Below are 15,688 nucleotides of genomic sequence, written 5' to 3'. Positions count from 1 at the left end.
TAAAGCCTGTTCAAGAGACTGTCAACCAATCGTGTTCACATTGTCATGCTGTGACACACAGTTCCTAAGCTAATTCTCACAAAATCCCTTTTTAAAGTCAGGGTATGAGTCGAGAAACATACGTACTTTCAAGGAAAATAGGGAATGTTACGATTGCAAAGCTATACGATATTACAGAGAACAAGTGAATTATCTCACATCTCTGAAAATATTTGTATTGTTGTGCTTCTTGTTTACAGAGGGTAATTCATGCCAATATTATTTTCTTTAAGGTGTTAATACGAATCGAAAGGAGATTCCAATATCCTAATTTCTTAAAGTATTTCTGGTGATAGCAAGTGATAGTGAAGGATGGCTAGGTCTATTTGACACATTGCCCTCCCATGGCAGCATTTACCAGCCACCAGGTCCAGAAGCTTTATAACCACATAAAAAATATTTTGGGATTCTAGAATTCTATGCCTCTAACCCTATTACAGGGGCTGAGTCACTGACTTACTGGTGCTCTTTCATGCCGTCCCTAGGAGGGGTGCGTCACTTGAGTGGGTTGAGTTACTGACGTGATCTTCCTGTCTGGGTTGGCGCCCCCCCTTGGTTTGTGCTGTGGTGGAGATCTTTGTGGGCTATACTCGGCCTTGTCTCAAGATTGTAAGTTGGTGGTTGAAGGTATCCCTCTAGTGGTGCGGGGGCTGTGCTTTGGCAAAGTGGGTGGGGTTATATCCTTCCTGTTTGGCCCTGTCCGGGGGTATCATCGGATGGGGCCACAGTGTCTCCTGACCCCTCCTGTCTCAAGCCTCCAGTATTTATGCTGCAGTAGTTTATGTGTCGGGGGGCTAGGGTCAGTTGGTTATATCTGGAGTACTTCTCCTGTCTTATCCAGTGTCCTGTGAATTAAAGGTGTGCTCTCTCTAATTCTCTCCTTCCTCTTTCTTTCTCTCGGAGGACCTGAGCCCTAGGACCATGCGTCAGGACGACCGGGCATGATGACTCCTTGCTGTCCCCAGTCCACCTGGCCTTGCTGCTGTTCCAGTTCAACTGTTCTGCTGTGGTTATGGAACCCTGACCTGTCCACCGGACGTGCTACCTGTCCCAGACCTGCTGTTTTCAACTCTTAATGATCGGCTATGAAAAGCCAACTGACATTTATTCCTGATTATATTTGACCAGCTGCTGTCATTTATGAACATTTTGAACATCTTGGCCATGTTCTGTTATAATTTCCACCGGCACAGCCAGAAGAGGACTGGCCACCCCTCATAGCCTGGTTCCTCTCTAGGTTTCTTCCTAGGTTTTGACCTTCTAGGGAGTTCTTCCCCAGCCACCGTGCTTCTACACCTGCATTGCTTGCTGTTTGGGGTTTTAGGCTGGGTTTCTGTACAGCACTTCGAGATATTAGCTGATGTACGAAGGGCTATATAAAATAAACTTGATTTAAAACCCAATTATATTTTTGCCCAAAGTTAAGATATAAATTATTCAAACTGAACATAATTCATGCTGGTTATTTTTTTAGGCTATTTTAATTTTGGAGTCAAAGATAGTTTTGGAATAGTTTTCATTTATCAAACAGGTTTGTTGTTTTATTTCAGTTTACTAAATAGTTTCCCCCTAATTACTTGTTCTATAATAAGCATGGAGGTTTCCCCTATCAACCAGTCATAGGTACTGGTGACAAAGCTCCTCGTAACCTAGCTGGGAATGGGACAGACGGAACCCTTCTGTGGTAACAGACAGGGGCAATTTGTAATCAAATCTAATTCCCAGGAATGGGGTTCATATGAACCACAGAGACAGTGTGTGGGATAATAACATGGCCGTGTCTAACCCTGCTTGTTCCCTCAACTCCGCTACCAACCACCAATCTCCAACAGGGCCCTTAACCTGTATCACTAGACACCTCATAGTGAGCTACAAGAAGGAATCAGCAATGAATCCCAATAATGACACACCTCTAGGGAGGGGTGTCAGCAACATTTAAAAAAAAATATATATAGTGTTTTATGACAAACCGTTTTTTACAAATCCATCAAGACACCAACTTAGACTTTACCGTGAAAATGCTTAACCGAGCAGTTATTATTAAATTATTAAATTATTTTGATGTGAAATGAAAGTACAGCGATTTATGTTTCTAGAAACGTATCGCAATTGAGAATCGATTCACATTTAGGTGGATTATTTGACTATTTTACCTGCCAGAGCCAGTCTACCTCTGAAAATAACATACAGTCCTTGGACCTTGAGGAGTAATGGGGGCAGCAATCAGCAGTAGCAACAATAACAAAGCGTACTCCCTGCCCGTTTCGGTAAAAAGCTGAGGGATGGGGCTGGAGAAATGTAACCATCCATGATATCAACAATATAGTTTTAACCATGTTTTGAGGATATACGGTGTTTGTTTATATTTACTGACAACATTGGAGTAAAAAAAGCTTATATTTGGGGTTCTGGTGGGGTATGACAGTTGAACTAAGCTCATGATGCATTTATAAGTGAATTCTTCAAGAAACAGATGTGAACATATTAATGTATAAATCCCTAAATGGATGTAACAACTGCTGATTGCCCCTTTAAAACTACATATTGGGCTAATCTAATAGGAGATATTGAGGACTACAGTATTTCAGGAATTGTCATTGGACGCATTTGATCAATTGTTAACGTTTGGTTGATGGTCCACTCTTGATGTTCTACACATTACAGTGTAGCTTCAGCCATTCCTACAGAACAACATTAAAGTGTAGAACCCCTAAACTGCATATTGGTTCAACGACTGCAGAGACGGTACTTACTGGTGTTAAACAGATCTCCAACCTCCTCTTCTTCCTCCAATGTGACAGTAATCTCCCCCTCCTCATCTTTCACTCCAAAAACTGCATCCTCCTCTATCTCCTCTTCTTTTACTGTAACATCCTCCTCCTCCTCTTTCACTCTGAACATATCTTCCTCTTCTTTCACTCTGAACGTATCTTCCTCTTCTTTCACTGAACAGTCTTTCTCTTCTTCTTTCACGGTAACAGCCTCACTCTCGACTTGTTTTTGTATTGAAACAGCCTCCTCTTCCTCCTCCTCTTTGACGAGAGCTTCTTTCTCCGTCCAGCAGACCGCCTCTTCTTTAGCAGGAGGAGATAAACTTAGTGAACTCATGGTCGGGGATGTCAGCTAGCTAGCATTTGCGACTAGCCTAGTTCTAAGCTAACTTAGCTAACTAAGCTAACTTAGCAAACCAGCTAGCTGACAAACAACGTAAATATATAATTAAATGAGCCAACAAGTGCATACGACAGAAGTGTGTTGAATACACAGCGACTAATATACACCAAAACAGTGTAAAGAGCGTGAATGTTGTAGCTATGTTTGCTAGAAAGCTACCGAGGTGTCTGACTAGCTGTCGTTGTTGAAGGAGCGTCCCGTCCACTAGATTATACGTCACACTGGCAGCATCGCCTGAACCTAAAAGACGCACGTCGCCATCTGCTGACTGGAGTGGGCAACGCAGTTGAGGAACCAACATTTTATTTTTCATTTATTTCATAAAAGTTGACTATTACATTAAGTCGTTCAAAGATGTGTTGATTGATTCGTGTTTAATGAGTGAGAATTTAAAACAAACTTTACACCCACTACATATTTGCATTGAACCATACTTCTGACATGGATCATTTTGACCCAAGATGCATATCTTTTATCATAGCCAAAATGTGGTTTATTCAATTCTTCCAATTTTTCATGACTTTGTCAATGAAATTGTTCTTAATAAATCTAAATCATGGTTTAGTGTTTCTGTATCAAAATTGACTTTTAACAAATTAAAATCCTTTGGAGTCATTTTGACCCCAGCTAAAATGCACCTTTGATAAATAGGACATTTATATCAAATCAAAATCAAATCACATTTTATTGGTCACATACACATGTTTAGCAGATGTTATTGTGGGTGTAGCAAAATGCTTGTGGTTCTAGCTCCGACAGTGCAGTAATATCTAACAAGTAATATTTAACAATTTCCCAACATATACCCAATACACACACATCTAAGTATTTGAATCTAGGTTTCTCTGTAGACATGATCCATCCCATCCATCCATCCCAGAGGGTGGAGGGGTACCTGTATCAGTGGTTTTGACCAGATAGACACCTGCAGACACACAGTATAGTGCCTCCCATGTACTCGCCTAAGATTGGACATTTCTATACCACGTATCATGTGACTGTGTACAAAACTGCCAATGGTAGAAAACTCGGCCAGCGGTATACAGTGAATTCGTAAAGTATTCAGACCCCTTCACCTTTTCCACATTTTGTTACGTTACAGCCTTACTCTAAAATTGATTAAATAGAAAAATGTTGAATAATTTTTCATCCTCATCAACCTTCCCAATGACATCACAATACCCCATAATGACATCACAATAACCCACAATGACAAACCCAAAACAGGTTTTTAGACATTTTTACAAATGTATTTACTTAAGTATTCAGAACCTTTGCTATGAGACTCGAAATTGAGCTCAGGTGCATCCTGATTCCACTAATCATCCTTGAGATGTTTCTACAACTTGATTGGAGTCCACCTGTGATAAATTCAATTGATTGGACATGATTTGGAAAGGCACACACCTTTCTATATAAGGTCCCACAGGTAACAGTGCATGTCAGAGCAAAAACCAAGCCACGAGGTCAAAGGAATTGTCCATAGAGCTCTGAGACATGATTGTGTCGAGGCACAGGTACCAAAAAGGTACCAAAAAATGTCTGCGGCATTGAAGGTCCCCAAGAACACAGTAGCCTCCATCATTCTTAAATGGAAGACGTTTGGAACCACCAAGACTCATCTTAGAGCTGACCGCCCTGCCAAACAGAGCAATCAGGGGAGAAGGGCCTTGGTCAGAGAGGTGACCAAGAACCCGATGGTCACTCTGACAGAGCTCCAGAGTTCCCCTGTGGAGATGGGAGGACCTTCCAGAAGGACAACCATCTCTGCAGCACTCCACCAAAGAGGCCTTTATGGTAGAGAGGCCAGACGGAAGCCACTCCTCAGTACAAAGGTACATGGCAGCCCGCTTGGAGTTTGCCAAAAGGCACCTGAAGGACTCTCAGACAATGAGAAACAGGATTCTCTGGTCTGATTAAACCAAGATTGAACTCTTTGGTCTGAATGCCAAGTGTCATGTCTGGAGGAAAATTGGCACCGTCCCTACGGTAAAGCATGGTGGTGGCAGCATCATACTGTGGAGATGTTTTTCAGCAGCAGTGCAAATTGTCCACTGGTATTGGTGTAATTTCTCACCCATTTTGTCAGTAGGAAAGTTAATTTCCCCTCAGGAACACACATTAAGTCTTTGTTATTATGAAGGTAATTTGTGTAGAATGTACTTTTCCCCACTACTCTTTACATTGCTTATTTATATTCGGTGGCCTGACTGACTATGTCAAAGGCCCATCCTGGTAGATCTGAACCTAATGCAGCTAGGAGTGATCAGATGACAGAAGTCACATTTAGGTGCCAGGTGTAACTGAGGCCATAGATGCTCCATATCCATTACTTTGAGTGTTTTATATAATATGACTAAATGTGTTTCTGTGTTGCAGGGGCATTTATAATTTTCAGCAAACGTACTGGGTTGGTTGAAAAGTGAAACAAAATTTACATACCATGCACTATTTTGACACAGTGTAAGATATACTGAATGTATACTATTTTTCATACTAAAATGGACAAAGATACATGTTGCTTTTGCACAGATATGTTCATTGGTTTTGCAAGAGTCTATTGATTAATCAGTCATTGGTTTCATTTGTTTTGCAATATGTTCAAATCAAATCAAGCTTTATTTACACAGCACATTTCATACATGGATGCAACACCCTTGAGACAATCAGCAACCAAGTTGTCCTTACCACAGACATGTCCCAGTCCCCAATGTCATGCTCTAGTACATTTGGGTTGGCACATCTGAGAATGAACCCTGATCTTCTAAAAGCAGGGCAACAATGTCATTATAATAGTACCAACAGTTGTCAGTTGGTAGCATAAATAATTATTACTAAATGTTACATGAATTGTAAATATGAAATATCAAAACCAAATGTACACCCCTTTGTGAATATGTATTGGCAGTAATTAACTTAATGGTGAGGCAAGGGATAATAAAACATGTATCTTTTGTCAGGCTGAATAGTTGAAATATGGGGTGATTTGAATCATGCTTCTTCAGTAGTTGAATAAAGACAATTAGCACTTGAATGTTGTCAAGAAATACTGGAGTGATGTATGATTGTTAATAAAATTGATTATAGACCAATTTATTATACTGCGTCCATGTGTATAGGCTGCAAGTACGTTGACATTAAGTTGTTAAGTCATTGAAAAAAGTTTTGGCAAGTTGGTTAGAACATCTACTTTGTGCATGACACAAGTAATTTTTCCAACCATTCTCAGTTGCATTGACCTGCAGACATCAGACACCCCTCACCCGTATGCACATGTGACTGAAATGCAACCAATCACAAAAATCACTGAGCCAGCCTTGATTGCTCAATAAAAAAAACAGCAAGTTTCTGCCAGCCAATGGGATAATTGCAGTGCAGTACATGTGTAGAGGGATAATTCCAGTACAGTACACGTGTAGAGGGATAATTCCAGTGCAGTACATGTGTAGAGGGATAATTCCAGTGCAGTACATGTGTAGAGGGATAATTCCAGTGCAGTACATGTGTANCAGTACATGTGTAGAGGGATAATTCCAGTGCAGTACATGTGTAGAGGGATAATTTCAGTGCAGTACATGTTTAGAGGGATAATTCCAGTTCAGTAGATGTGTAGAGGGATAATTCCAATTCAGTACATGTGTAGAGGGATACTGGAAATCAACAAATCCTCCGTTGTTAATGCAATGGAAAGGTCAAATGCTTTATTATCTAAAAATGTAAAGTGCTGGGCGACAGAGAGAAATAAAATGGTGGAGTTTGAGGCCATGTGACGGAGAGTGATGCGGGCGCTGGAGATGGGGGTGTGTTCTAGTGGGTCTGGGCAGGTGTGATGTAGTTAATGGAGATGTAGGTGTGTTCTAGTGGGTCTGGGCAGGTGTGATGTAGTTAATGGAGATGGGGGGGGGTGTGTTCTAGTTAATGTAGGTAATGTTTGTATGATGTTGTTGTTTGTATGTGTATGTGTATGTTTTGTATTGTTTATAAAATATAAAATAAAGTCCCAATGCAAAGTTACACCTCACTGTTCTATTTTTGGAGTTATTACATAAAACCAATCAGAATTCAGAAGAATGCCAAAGTCAGGTGTAAAGTAATATGAAGGACCAGCCTATTCTCTATGATGTAAACTACAACAGAAATAACTTCAAATGTAGAACTTCAAATTAAACCAATCGTTTGAACTCATGACTTGAGTAATTAAAGTAAACCACTGTTTTGTAAATACATAACGCCATCGAACAAAACACATCTAAAAAATAACTGCAGATCAAAAGAGCAGAGACATACAGAAGGATGGCAGGGAAAATCCCCAACATCCAAAATAGATAGATTCCAGATGTCAGTCAGCTAGCGCGGTAGCACTAAGCCAAGGTGGAAAAAGTTACAAAACTCCCGTAGTCTATTTCACAGAGAACATGCTGAAAAGTAGTGATGGGGAAAGAAAGCTTCCTGAAGCATTGACGCTTTCGAGCCATTTGTGTCAAAAATAGGTTCATTACTCAAGGCTTTGAGCAACACAGAATTTAGAACAGACACATTTTTATAGATTATGTCCCACAGTGTAGCATGTGCATAGCATAGCCTTTATGTCATCTACTAAACCACTGGCCGTGTTCGAGAGCATCAAATCCATGCTGCATTGTGGGTACATGGTGACTGGCTGACTGATTTATAAGTAATAATGAGTAGTTATTTATGATGCAAGGTGATTTGAAGATCAGTCAGTCGCCAGTCGCCTGCAGTGTCGGCTGCAATATCGAACAAGCCCAATACCAATACTATGAAATTCATTTCCAGACATCATTGATCACATGCTGCTGATAAAGTGATACAGGCATCGGCACAATGCTTTGAAGTTTACTGCTTAGCGATTTTGACGCATGCCTCGTAGCTCTGGTATCAAACGTAACCCCCCTAATGAAAAGTTGACAAAACAAAAAGCAAGCAGGTTGATTTCCTCTGTCCTTTTGAACCCACGGAAAGAAGGCACCAGAGCCTACCATGCTAACGGGTTCCCAGTAGAAAACATAAGCACAAGGTGGTTAACGATGGCAAGCTTGAGCTAGATATCGAGTTAGTTCCTAGTCCCTGAAGTCAGTGAGTCAACACAGGAAGGAGCAATGGATGGATAGTTCATTTATTTCCAAAGTTGCAAAGATGGGATACACACAGTATGGATGAAATACATTTTATGATGTAATGTCAACTTTATACATTTATACGCCGGGACCATTCAATTTTCAACTCACCCACAGAAATTCTCCATAAATCTGCTGTGGATTAATCCCGAAATAAATGAATACATAAATAAATACATAGGTAAAGCCCCGCCTTATTTCAGCTCACTGGTCACCATAGCAGCACCCACCCGTAGCACGCACTCCAGCAGGTATATTTCACTGGTCATCCCCAAAGCCAACACATCCTTTGGCTGCCTTTCCTTCCAGTTCTCTGCTGCCAATGACTGGAACAAATTGCAAAAATCACTGAAGCTGGAGACTCATATCTCCCTCACTAACTTTAATGAAGCACCAGCTGTCAAAGCAACTTACAAATCATTGCACCTGTACATAGCCCATCTGTAAATAGCCTATCCAACTACAGTTATTGATCACGTACAGTTGAAGTCGGAAGTTTACATACACTTAGGTTTGAATCATTAAAACTCATTTTTCAAGCAGTCCATACATTTCTTGTTAACAAACTATAGTTTTGGCAAGTCGGTTAGGACATCTGCTTTGTGCATGACACTTCGGTCAGGAAGTTAAAGCTTGGTTGCAAATGGGTCTTCCAAATGGACAATGACCCCAAGCATACTTCCAAAATTGTGGCAAAATGGCTTTAGGACAACAAAGTCAAGGTATTAGAGTGGCCATTACAAAGCTCTGATCTCAATCCTATAGAACATTTGTGGGCAGAACTGAAAAAGTGTGTGCGAGCAAGGAGGTCTACAAACCTGACTCAGTTACACCAGCTATGTCAGGAGGAATGGGCCAAAATTCACCCAACTTATTGTGGGAAACTTGTGGAAGGCTAACTGAAACATTTGACCCAAGTTAAACAATTTATAGACAATGCTAACAAATACTAATTGAGTGTAAACTTCTGACCCAATGGGAATGTGATGAAAGAAATAAAAGCTGAAATATATAATTCTCTCTACTATTATTCTGACATTTCACATTCTTAAAATGAAGTGTTGATCCTAACTGACCCGAGACAGAGAATTTTTACTAGGATTAAATGTCAGGAATTGTGAAAACTGAGTTTATATGTATTTGGCTAAGGTGTATGCAAACTTCCGACTTCAACTGTACCTCATCCCCATATTGTTCTTAATTTTTTGCTCCCTTGCACCCCAGTATCTCTACTTGCATATCCATCTTCTGCACAAATATCACTCCATTGTTTAATTGCTAAATTGTAATTACTTCGTCATTACGGCCTATTTATTGCCTTACCTTCCTAATCTCACCTCATTTGCACACACTGTATATAGACTTTTCTCTTGTTTTATTGACTGTACGTTTGTTTATTCCATGTGTAACTCTGTGTTGTTGTTTGTGTCACACTGCTTTGCTTTATCCTGGCCAGGTAGCAGTTGTAAATGAGAACTTGTTCTAAACTAGCCTACCTGGTTAAATAAAGGTGAAATAAAACATTTAAGATATGTGATAATTCAAATACTTATAGGTAACCAGATCGTGAATACAACTAGGTTACTAAGTCTTTAACCACACTGTGTTGTTACACTGGTGAGTAAAAACTCATGCTTCCTACACTTTAACTTGTTGTCTGAAAATAAAATGTACATTTACTCAACTGCGTTACCCACTCCAGTCAGCAGATGTGCGACTTTAAGACAATGCTGCTTGTGTGACGTATAATCTAGTGGACGGAACGCTTCTTTCAACAGCAACAACAGTTAATCAGACACCTCGGTAGCTTGCTAGCCTAAATAGCCGAACTAACAAAGCTCTTTAGACGCTTTAGTGTATATTAGCCACTGTGTTTTAAACCCACTTCTGTTGTCTAGTTAGTTATCCGATTTTATTTCATATTTACGGCGTTGTTGTAATTAGTCAGTTAGCATTAGCCTAGCTAGCTAACATCTCCGACCATGAGCTCACTAAGCTACTCTCCTCCTGCTAAAGAAGAGGGGGTCTGCTGGACGGAGAAAGAAGCTCTCGTGAAAGAGGAGGTGGAAGAGGAGGCTGTTACAATACAAAAACAAGTAGAGGGTGAGGCTGTTACCGTGAAAGAAGAAGATAAAGACGTTTCAGTGAAAGAAGAGGAAGACGCGTTTAGAGTGAAAGAGGGTGAGGCTGTTACCGTGAAAGAAGAGGAGATTTACGTTTCCGTTAAAGAAGAGAAAGAGGTTTCAGTGAAAGAAGAGGAAGACGCATTGAGAGTGAAAAAGGAGGAGGATGCTGTTTTTGAAGTGAAAGAGGAGGAGGGGGAGATTACTGTCACATTGGAAGAAGAAGAGGATGAAGAGGAGGAAACTGGATATCTAGGCCCGGTTTCCCAAACGCATCTTAAGGCATCCAATGGTTCTAATGATGAACTTAGCCATAAGATGCTATTGGGACACCGGGCCCTGATTAATACTAGTAAGTACTGTCTTAAAAACAGAGGCACAAACTCTGCAGGTGTTGAACTGATGTTTGGTGTTAAAGCGGAAATCTGCAATTGCTGTATCCATATTGGGACTTTTGAATTATTTATTTATAGCCATTGATTCTTGAAGAATATAACACATGCCTCATGAGTTAGTTCAACTGTTGTAGCCCATCATAACCACAAAAAAGCTTTTTTTACTCCAATGTTTAGAAACAATGTAAATGATAAACAAACACTGTATAGCCTCAACATGGTTAAAACTATAATGTTGATATCATGGATGGTCAGTCCTTCCATCATAGGTCTGTCTATGAATTTGAGAGTAGTTACATTTCTCCAGCCCCATCATCATCTTATTACTGAAACAGTGGTGGAATTACAGCTTTGTTATGGTTTCAACTGCCGATTGGTTGATTGTTGTGTGGATTTTTTAAAGGGACAACCTAGTATTTAAACAGAAACAAAATGGCTGCCCAGAGACTTGGGGCTGGAGAAATGTAACCACTCTCAAATTCATAGAGAAAGCTATTGTAGCAACCTTAACCCAACACCTAGCGACCTCGTCAAGAAGTTCAGACATCTTGGCGTAACAGTAATAAGGTGTTGGCTTGACGGTCACTGGACCCAGGTTGGAGTCCAGCTCAGGGCTGAATTCACTGACCATGATGTCATAATGACAGTTTAACCAGGTTTCTAGGCTATATAGTATATTCTAGAATTCATCCATGAGGTCATAATGATAGTTTAACCAGGTTTCTAGGCTATATAGTATATTCTAGAATTCATCCATGAGGTCATAATGATAGTTTAACCAGGTTTATAGAATATATATACTATATTTTAGAATTCATCCATGAAGTCATAATCATAGTTTAACCAGGTTTATAGACTATATAGTATATTCTAGAATTGCCAGTGTAGATTTCCTGTGGAGGTGAAATTGTTAGAGCTGTTTATAAGTCATTGTATAATATTCAGCCATTTATTTTTTCATGCCATTACATTAAAGGTGAAACATACCTAGATTCAATTACATTAAAGGTGAAACATACCTAGATTCCATTACATTAAAGGTGAAACATACCTAGATTCAATTACATTCATGAATTGGTTTGAAACCTTTGTTTTAGAACCTTCTCAAAGTTGGTGCCTTGACGGATTTGTAGAAAACGGTTTATCATAAAACACTATTTCAATTGTTTATTTTTATTTACCTTTATTTAACTAGAACAAATTCTTAACAGCTTAAAAAATTACATTAGCATGAATTACCCTCCGTGAACAAGCACAACATTACATTATCTCACAAATATTTTCAAAGGTGTGAGATAATTTACTTCTCTGTAATATAGCTTTTCAATCGTGACATTTCGTACTTTTGGGGAAAATATGCATGTTTATCGACTCATACCCTGACTTTAAAAAGGGATTTTTGTGAGAATTTGCTTAGGAACTGCTCGTCACAGCATGACAATGTGAACGCGATTGGTCAACAGTCTCTTGGACAGGCATTAAACATTTCAATAAGGCTGTAACTTAACAAAATGTGTAAAAAGGGAAGTGGTCTGAACTTTCTGAATGCTCTGTATGTTTTATAAAAAGTTTTCAAATGTAACCTTTATTTAAATAGTGGTTTCCTCATTAGCATGGAAGAGTTTCTACAACCAGATTCCGTGTGCATCGCCCTCGTGCCACAATTTTAGCAAACACAGAAAGGTCCTTAATTGGAGACTAAAAGTTGTCTGGCACACTGCTTAGAGTTTCAACAACATGAATAGCTTATTTCTAGTCTACAATCTTAGATGTTACTACTAATGTGAAAACAAGACAAAATATGACTGTTCTTGCTCATTTTAAGACAAATTTCAAATAAATGTAACATTCATTACACACGTCAATTGTTGTACAACATCATGGCTATGCTGTTGGCATCACCTTTTATAGTGGATTTCCGCTGTTGTGGGCCTTTAACTATCTGTCTGACTTTGTTGCTCACACAGGAGAGAGACATGACTATCATGGATCCTCTGGGGAACCTCAACATCATGAAGCAGAAAAAAGCCTCTCCAGATCAGAACACCCCAAGAAACACCAGCAGAGACCCACAGGGAAGAGAACTCACTGCTGCTCTGACTGTGGAAAGAGTTTTGTTTCTTCAGGATGTTTAGAATCACACCAGAGAACACACACAGGAGAGAAACCTTATAGCTGTGATCAATGTGGGAAGAGATATGTTACATCTAGCGGTCTGACTAAACACAAGAGAACGCACACAGGAGAGAAACCGTATAACTGTAACCAATGTGGGAAGAGTTTTACTCAGTCATCCAGTCTGATATTACACCAGAGAACACACACAGGAGAGAAACCTTATAGCTGTATTCAATGTGGGAAGAGTTTTACTCAGTCATTCAGCCTGATATTACACCAGAGAACACACACAGGAGAGAAATCTTATATCTGTGCGCAATGTGGGAAGAGATTCGCCTCCTCAGCAGACATTAAAATTCACCAGAAAATCCACACAGGAGAGAGACCTTTTAGCTGCTCTGACTGTGGAAAGAGTTTTGTTCGCTCAGGACAATTAAAATCACACCAGAGAACACACACAGGAGAGAAACCTTATAGCTGTGATCAATGTGGGAAAGGTTTTACTCAGTCAGGCAACCTGGTATCACACCAGAGAAGACACACAGGAAATAAACCTTTTAGCTGTGAAGAATGTGTAAAGAGTTTTACTACATCTAGCAATCTGATTGTTCACCAGCAGACACACACAGGAGAGAAATCTCATAGCTGTGATCAATGTGACAAGAGATACTCTAATAAAAGATCTCTGATCAAACATCAGAAAATACATACATGAAGGAGTTGTTTCATGATATCAATGAAATATTGTCACACTGTAGAATGTTTTAAATGTGTAGAAGGAGTATTTTAATGATGTCACAATGTCGTCCCCTGTTCAATTGATTTCAGCATGATATGGATATTAGCCTCAGGGGAAAAATCCAGGCTCTGAATTGAAAGAGTACTATTTATGTGATTTAACACAAAACGTGACTAACAAAAAGTGTTGTTAAACTTAACAGTGTTGCGTTCCTTTGTTTAGCGACCCCTACATTGAAAGGCATCACTCCAAAATGTAGCTGACTGTCTTTTGCAGGTTGTCCTCTAACCAGTGAGGTAAAGGATATCTCCCATTTCCATGTGTTTTTTTAGTTGTGTTCATTTCAACAGCACATACAACCTGATTTCCCCCCTAATCGATATCAGTGATTTATTGCTACTTGTCAAAACATAAGCATTTCTGGTGCAGTTTACAAGGTGCTTGTTTTAAAAAATACAAGTAATATGATTATTGTGGCAGATGTTTGTGTATATAGCCCATTTTATGTTTAGGTTTTCAATTTATCCCAAACTGTTTCTACATATTGGTTATTGATTTGGAAACTTGTAAAAAAATATATATACACTGCTCAAAAAAATAAAGGGAACACTTAAACAACACAATGTAACTCCAAGTCAATCACACTTCTGTGAAATCAAACTGTCCACTTAGGAAGCAACACTGATTGACAATAGATTTTACATGCTGTTGTGCAAATGGAATAGACAAAAGGTGGAAATTATAGGCAATTAGCAAGACACCCCCAATAAAGGAGTGGTTCTGCAGGTGGTGACCACAGACCAACTCTCAGTTCCTATGCTTCCTGCTGATGTTTTGGTCACTTTTGAATACTGCCGGTGCTTTCACTCTAGTGGTAGCATGAGACGGAGTCTACAACCCACACAAGTGGCTCAGGTAGTGCAGCTCATCCAGGATGGCACATCAATGCGAGCTGTGGCAAAAAGGTTTGCTGTGTCTGTCAGCGTAGTATCCAGAGCATGGAGGCGCTACCAGGAGACAGGCCAGTACATCAGGAGATGCGGAGGAGGTCGTAGGAGGGCAACAACCCAGCAGCAGGCCCGCTACCTCCGCCTTTGTGCAAGGAGGTGCACTGCCAGAGCCCTGCAAAATGACTCCAGCAGGCCACAAACGTGCATAATAAATTGGTCTATAATCAATTTTATTAACAATCTTACATCAGTCCAGTATTTCTTTACAACATCCAAGTGCTAATTGTCTTTATTCCATTACTGAAGAAGCAGGACTGAAATCACCTCATATTTCAAACATTCAGCATGACAAAAGATACACGTTTTATTATTCCATGCATCACCATTAAGTTAATTATTGCCAATACATTTTAACAAGGGGTGTACATTTGGTTTTGATATTTCATCTTTACAAGTCATGTAACATTTAGTAATCATAATTATTTCTGCAACCAACTGACAATTTTTGGGTACTATTATATTGACGTTGTTGCCCTGCTTTTAGAATATCAGGTTCATTCTCAGATGTGCCAACCCAAATGTACTAGAGCATGACATTGGGGACTGGGCCCCGATCCAACAACATGCCTATCGAGTGAACCCTGAAAAGGGAGAGAAGCTCCGCAGTGAGGTGGAACGTTACTATGGATATTGCAGGAGTTGGTTGCTGATTGTCTCAAGGGTGGGCAGTCAACACGTTTTGCGTTTAGCCAGTGCGTTGCCATTGATCCCAATTTAGTTTGACTGCACGTTTTTCTGCATTGGAGATTAGTTTTGTTTGGGCTCGTTTCAAGGGGACAAGAGTCCTAGAAGCTAGTGAGTTTTAGGAAGACGGGAATTCTAGAAGCTAGTGGGGGGGATATATTTGTTGTCTTTGGTTTTTCCATTTATGTTTTTAGGTTGGTCTTTAGCACGTATAGCTCATTAGCACGTAGGGCTCACTGATTGGTGTCACCTCTTTAGTTAGTATGTG

At 39.8% G+C, this 15,688-nt stretch overlaps 2 protein-coding genes across 5 annotated transcripts in view; one reads left to right on the top strand and one right to left on the bottom strand.

Annotated features, from left to right (window-relative positions):
- Positions 1-3,408, bottom strand: part of LOC112075645 (zinc finger protein 180-like) — a 28,720-nt gene extending 25,312 nt beyond the window's left edge. For 2 of the 4 annotated variants that reach the window (XM_024142609.2, XM_070440995.1), the window contains exon 1: positions 2,793-3,408. In XM_024142609.2, the coding sequence (XP_023998377.2) occupies positions 2,793-3,147 (355 nt within the window). In that variant the 5' untranslated portion in view covers positions 3,148-3,408. The remainder of the gene's footprint in view (positions 1-2,792) is intronic. The other 2 variants (XM_070440994.1, XM_070440993.1) reach the window with 2 other exon arrangements.
- Positions 3,409-10,231: 6,823 nt separating this feature from the next.
- Positions 10,232-13,789, top strand: LOC112075644 (zinc finger protein 180-like). The gene is made up of 2 exons (XM_024142608.2): positions 10,232-10,826; positions 12,837-13,789. The coding sequence occupies exons 1-2, from the start codon at positions 10,334-10,336 to the stop codon at positions 13,700-13,702; spliced, it is 1,359 nt and encodes a 452-aa protein (XP_023998376.2). The 5' UTR covers positions 10,232-10,333; the 3' UTR covers positions 13,703-13,789.
- The last annotated feature ends 1,899 nt before the right edge of the window (positions 13,790-15,688 follow it).

Source organism: Salvelinus sp. IW2-2015, unplaced genomic scaffold (assembly GCF_002910315.2).
Source record: "Salvelinus sp. IW2-2015 unplaced genomic scaffold, ASM291031v2 Un_scaffold3314, whole genome shotgun sequence".
Lineage (NCBI taxonomy): Eukaryota > Metazoa > Chordata > Actinopteri > Salmoniformes > Salmonidae > Salvelinus > Salvelinus sp. IW2-2015.
This window is presented reverse-complemented; position numbering and strand designations above follow the sequence as displayed.

Coding starts and splice junctions, on each gene's coding strand:
- LOC112075644 (XM_024142608.2), top strand. CDS start 10,334: ATGAGCTCACTAAGCTACTCTCCTCCTGCTAAAGAAGAGGGGGTCTGC. Junction 10,827..12,836: donor CCGGGCCCTGATTAATACTA/GTAAGTACTGTC, acceptor TTGCTCACACAG/GAGAGAGACATGACTATCAT.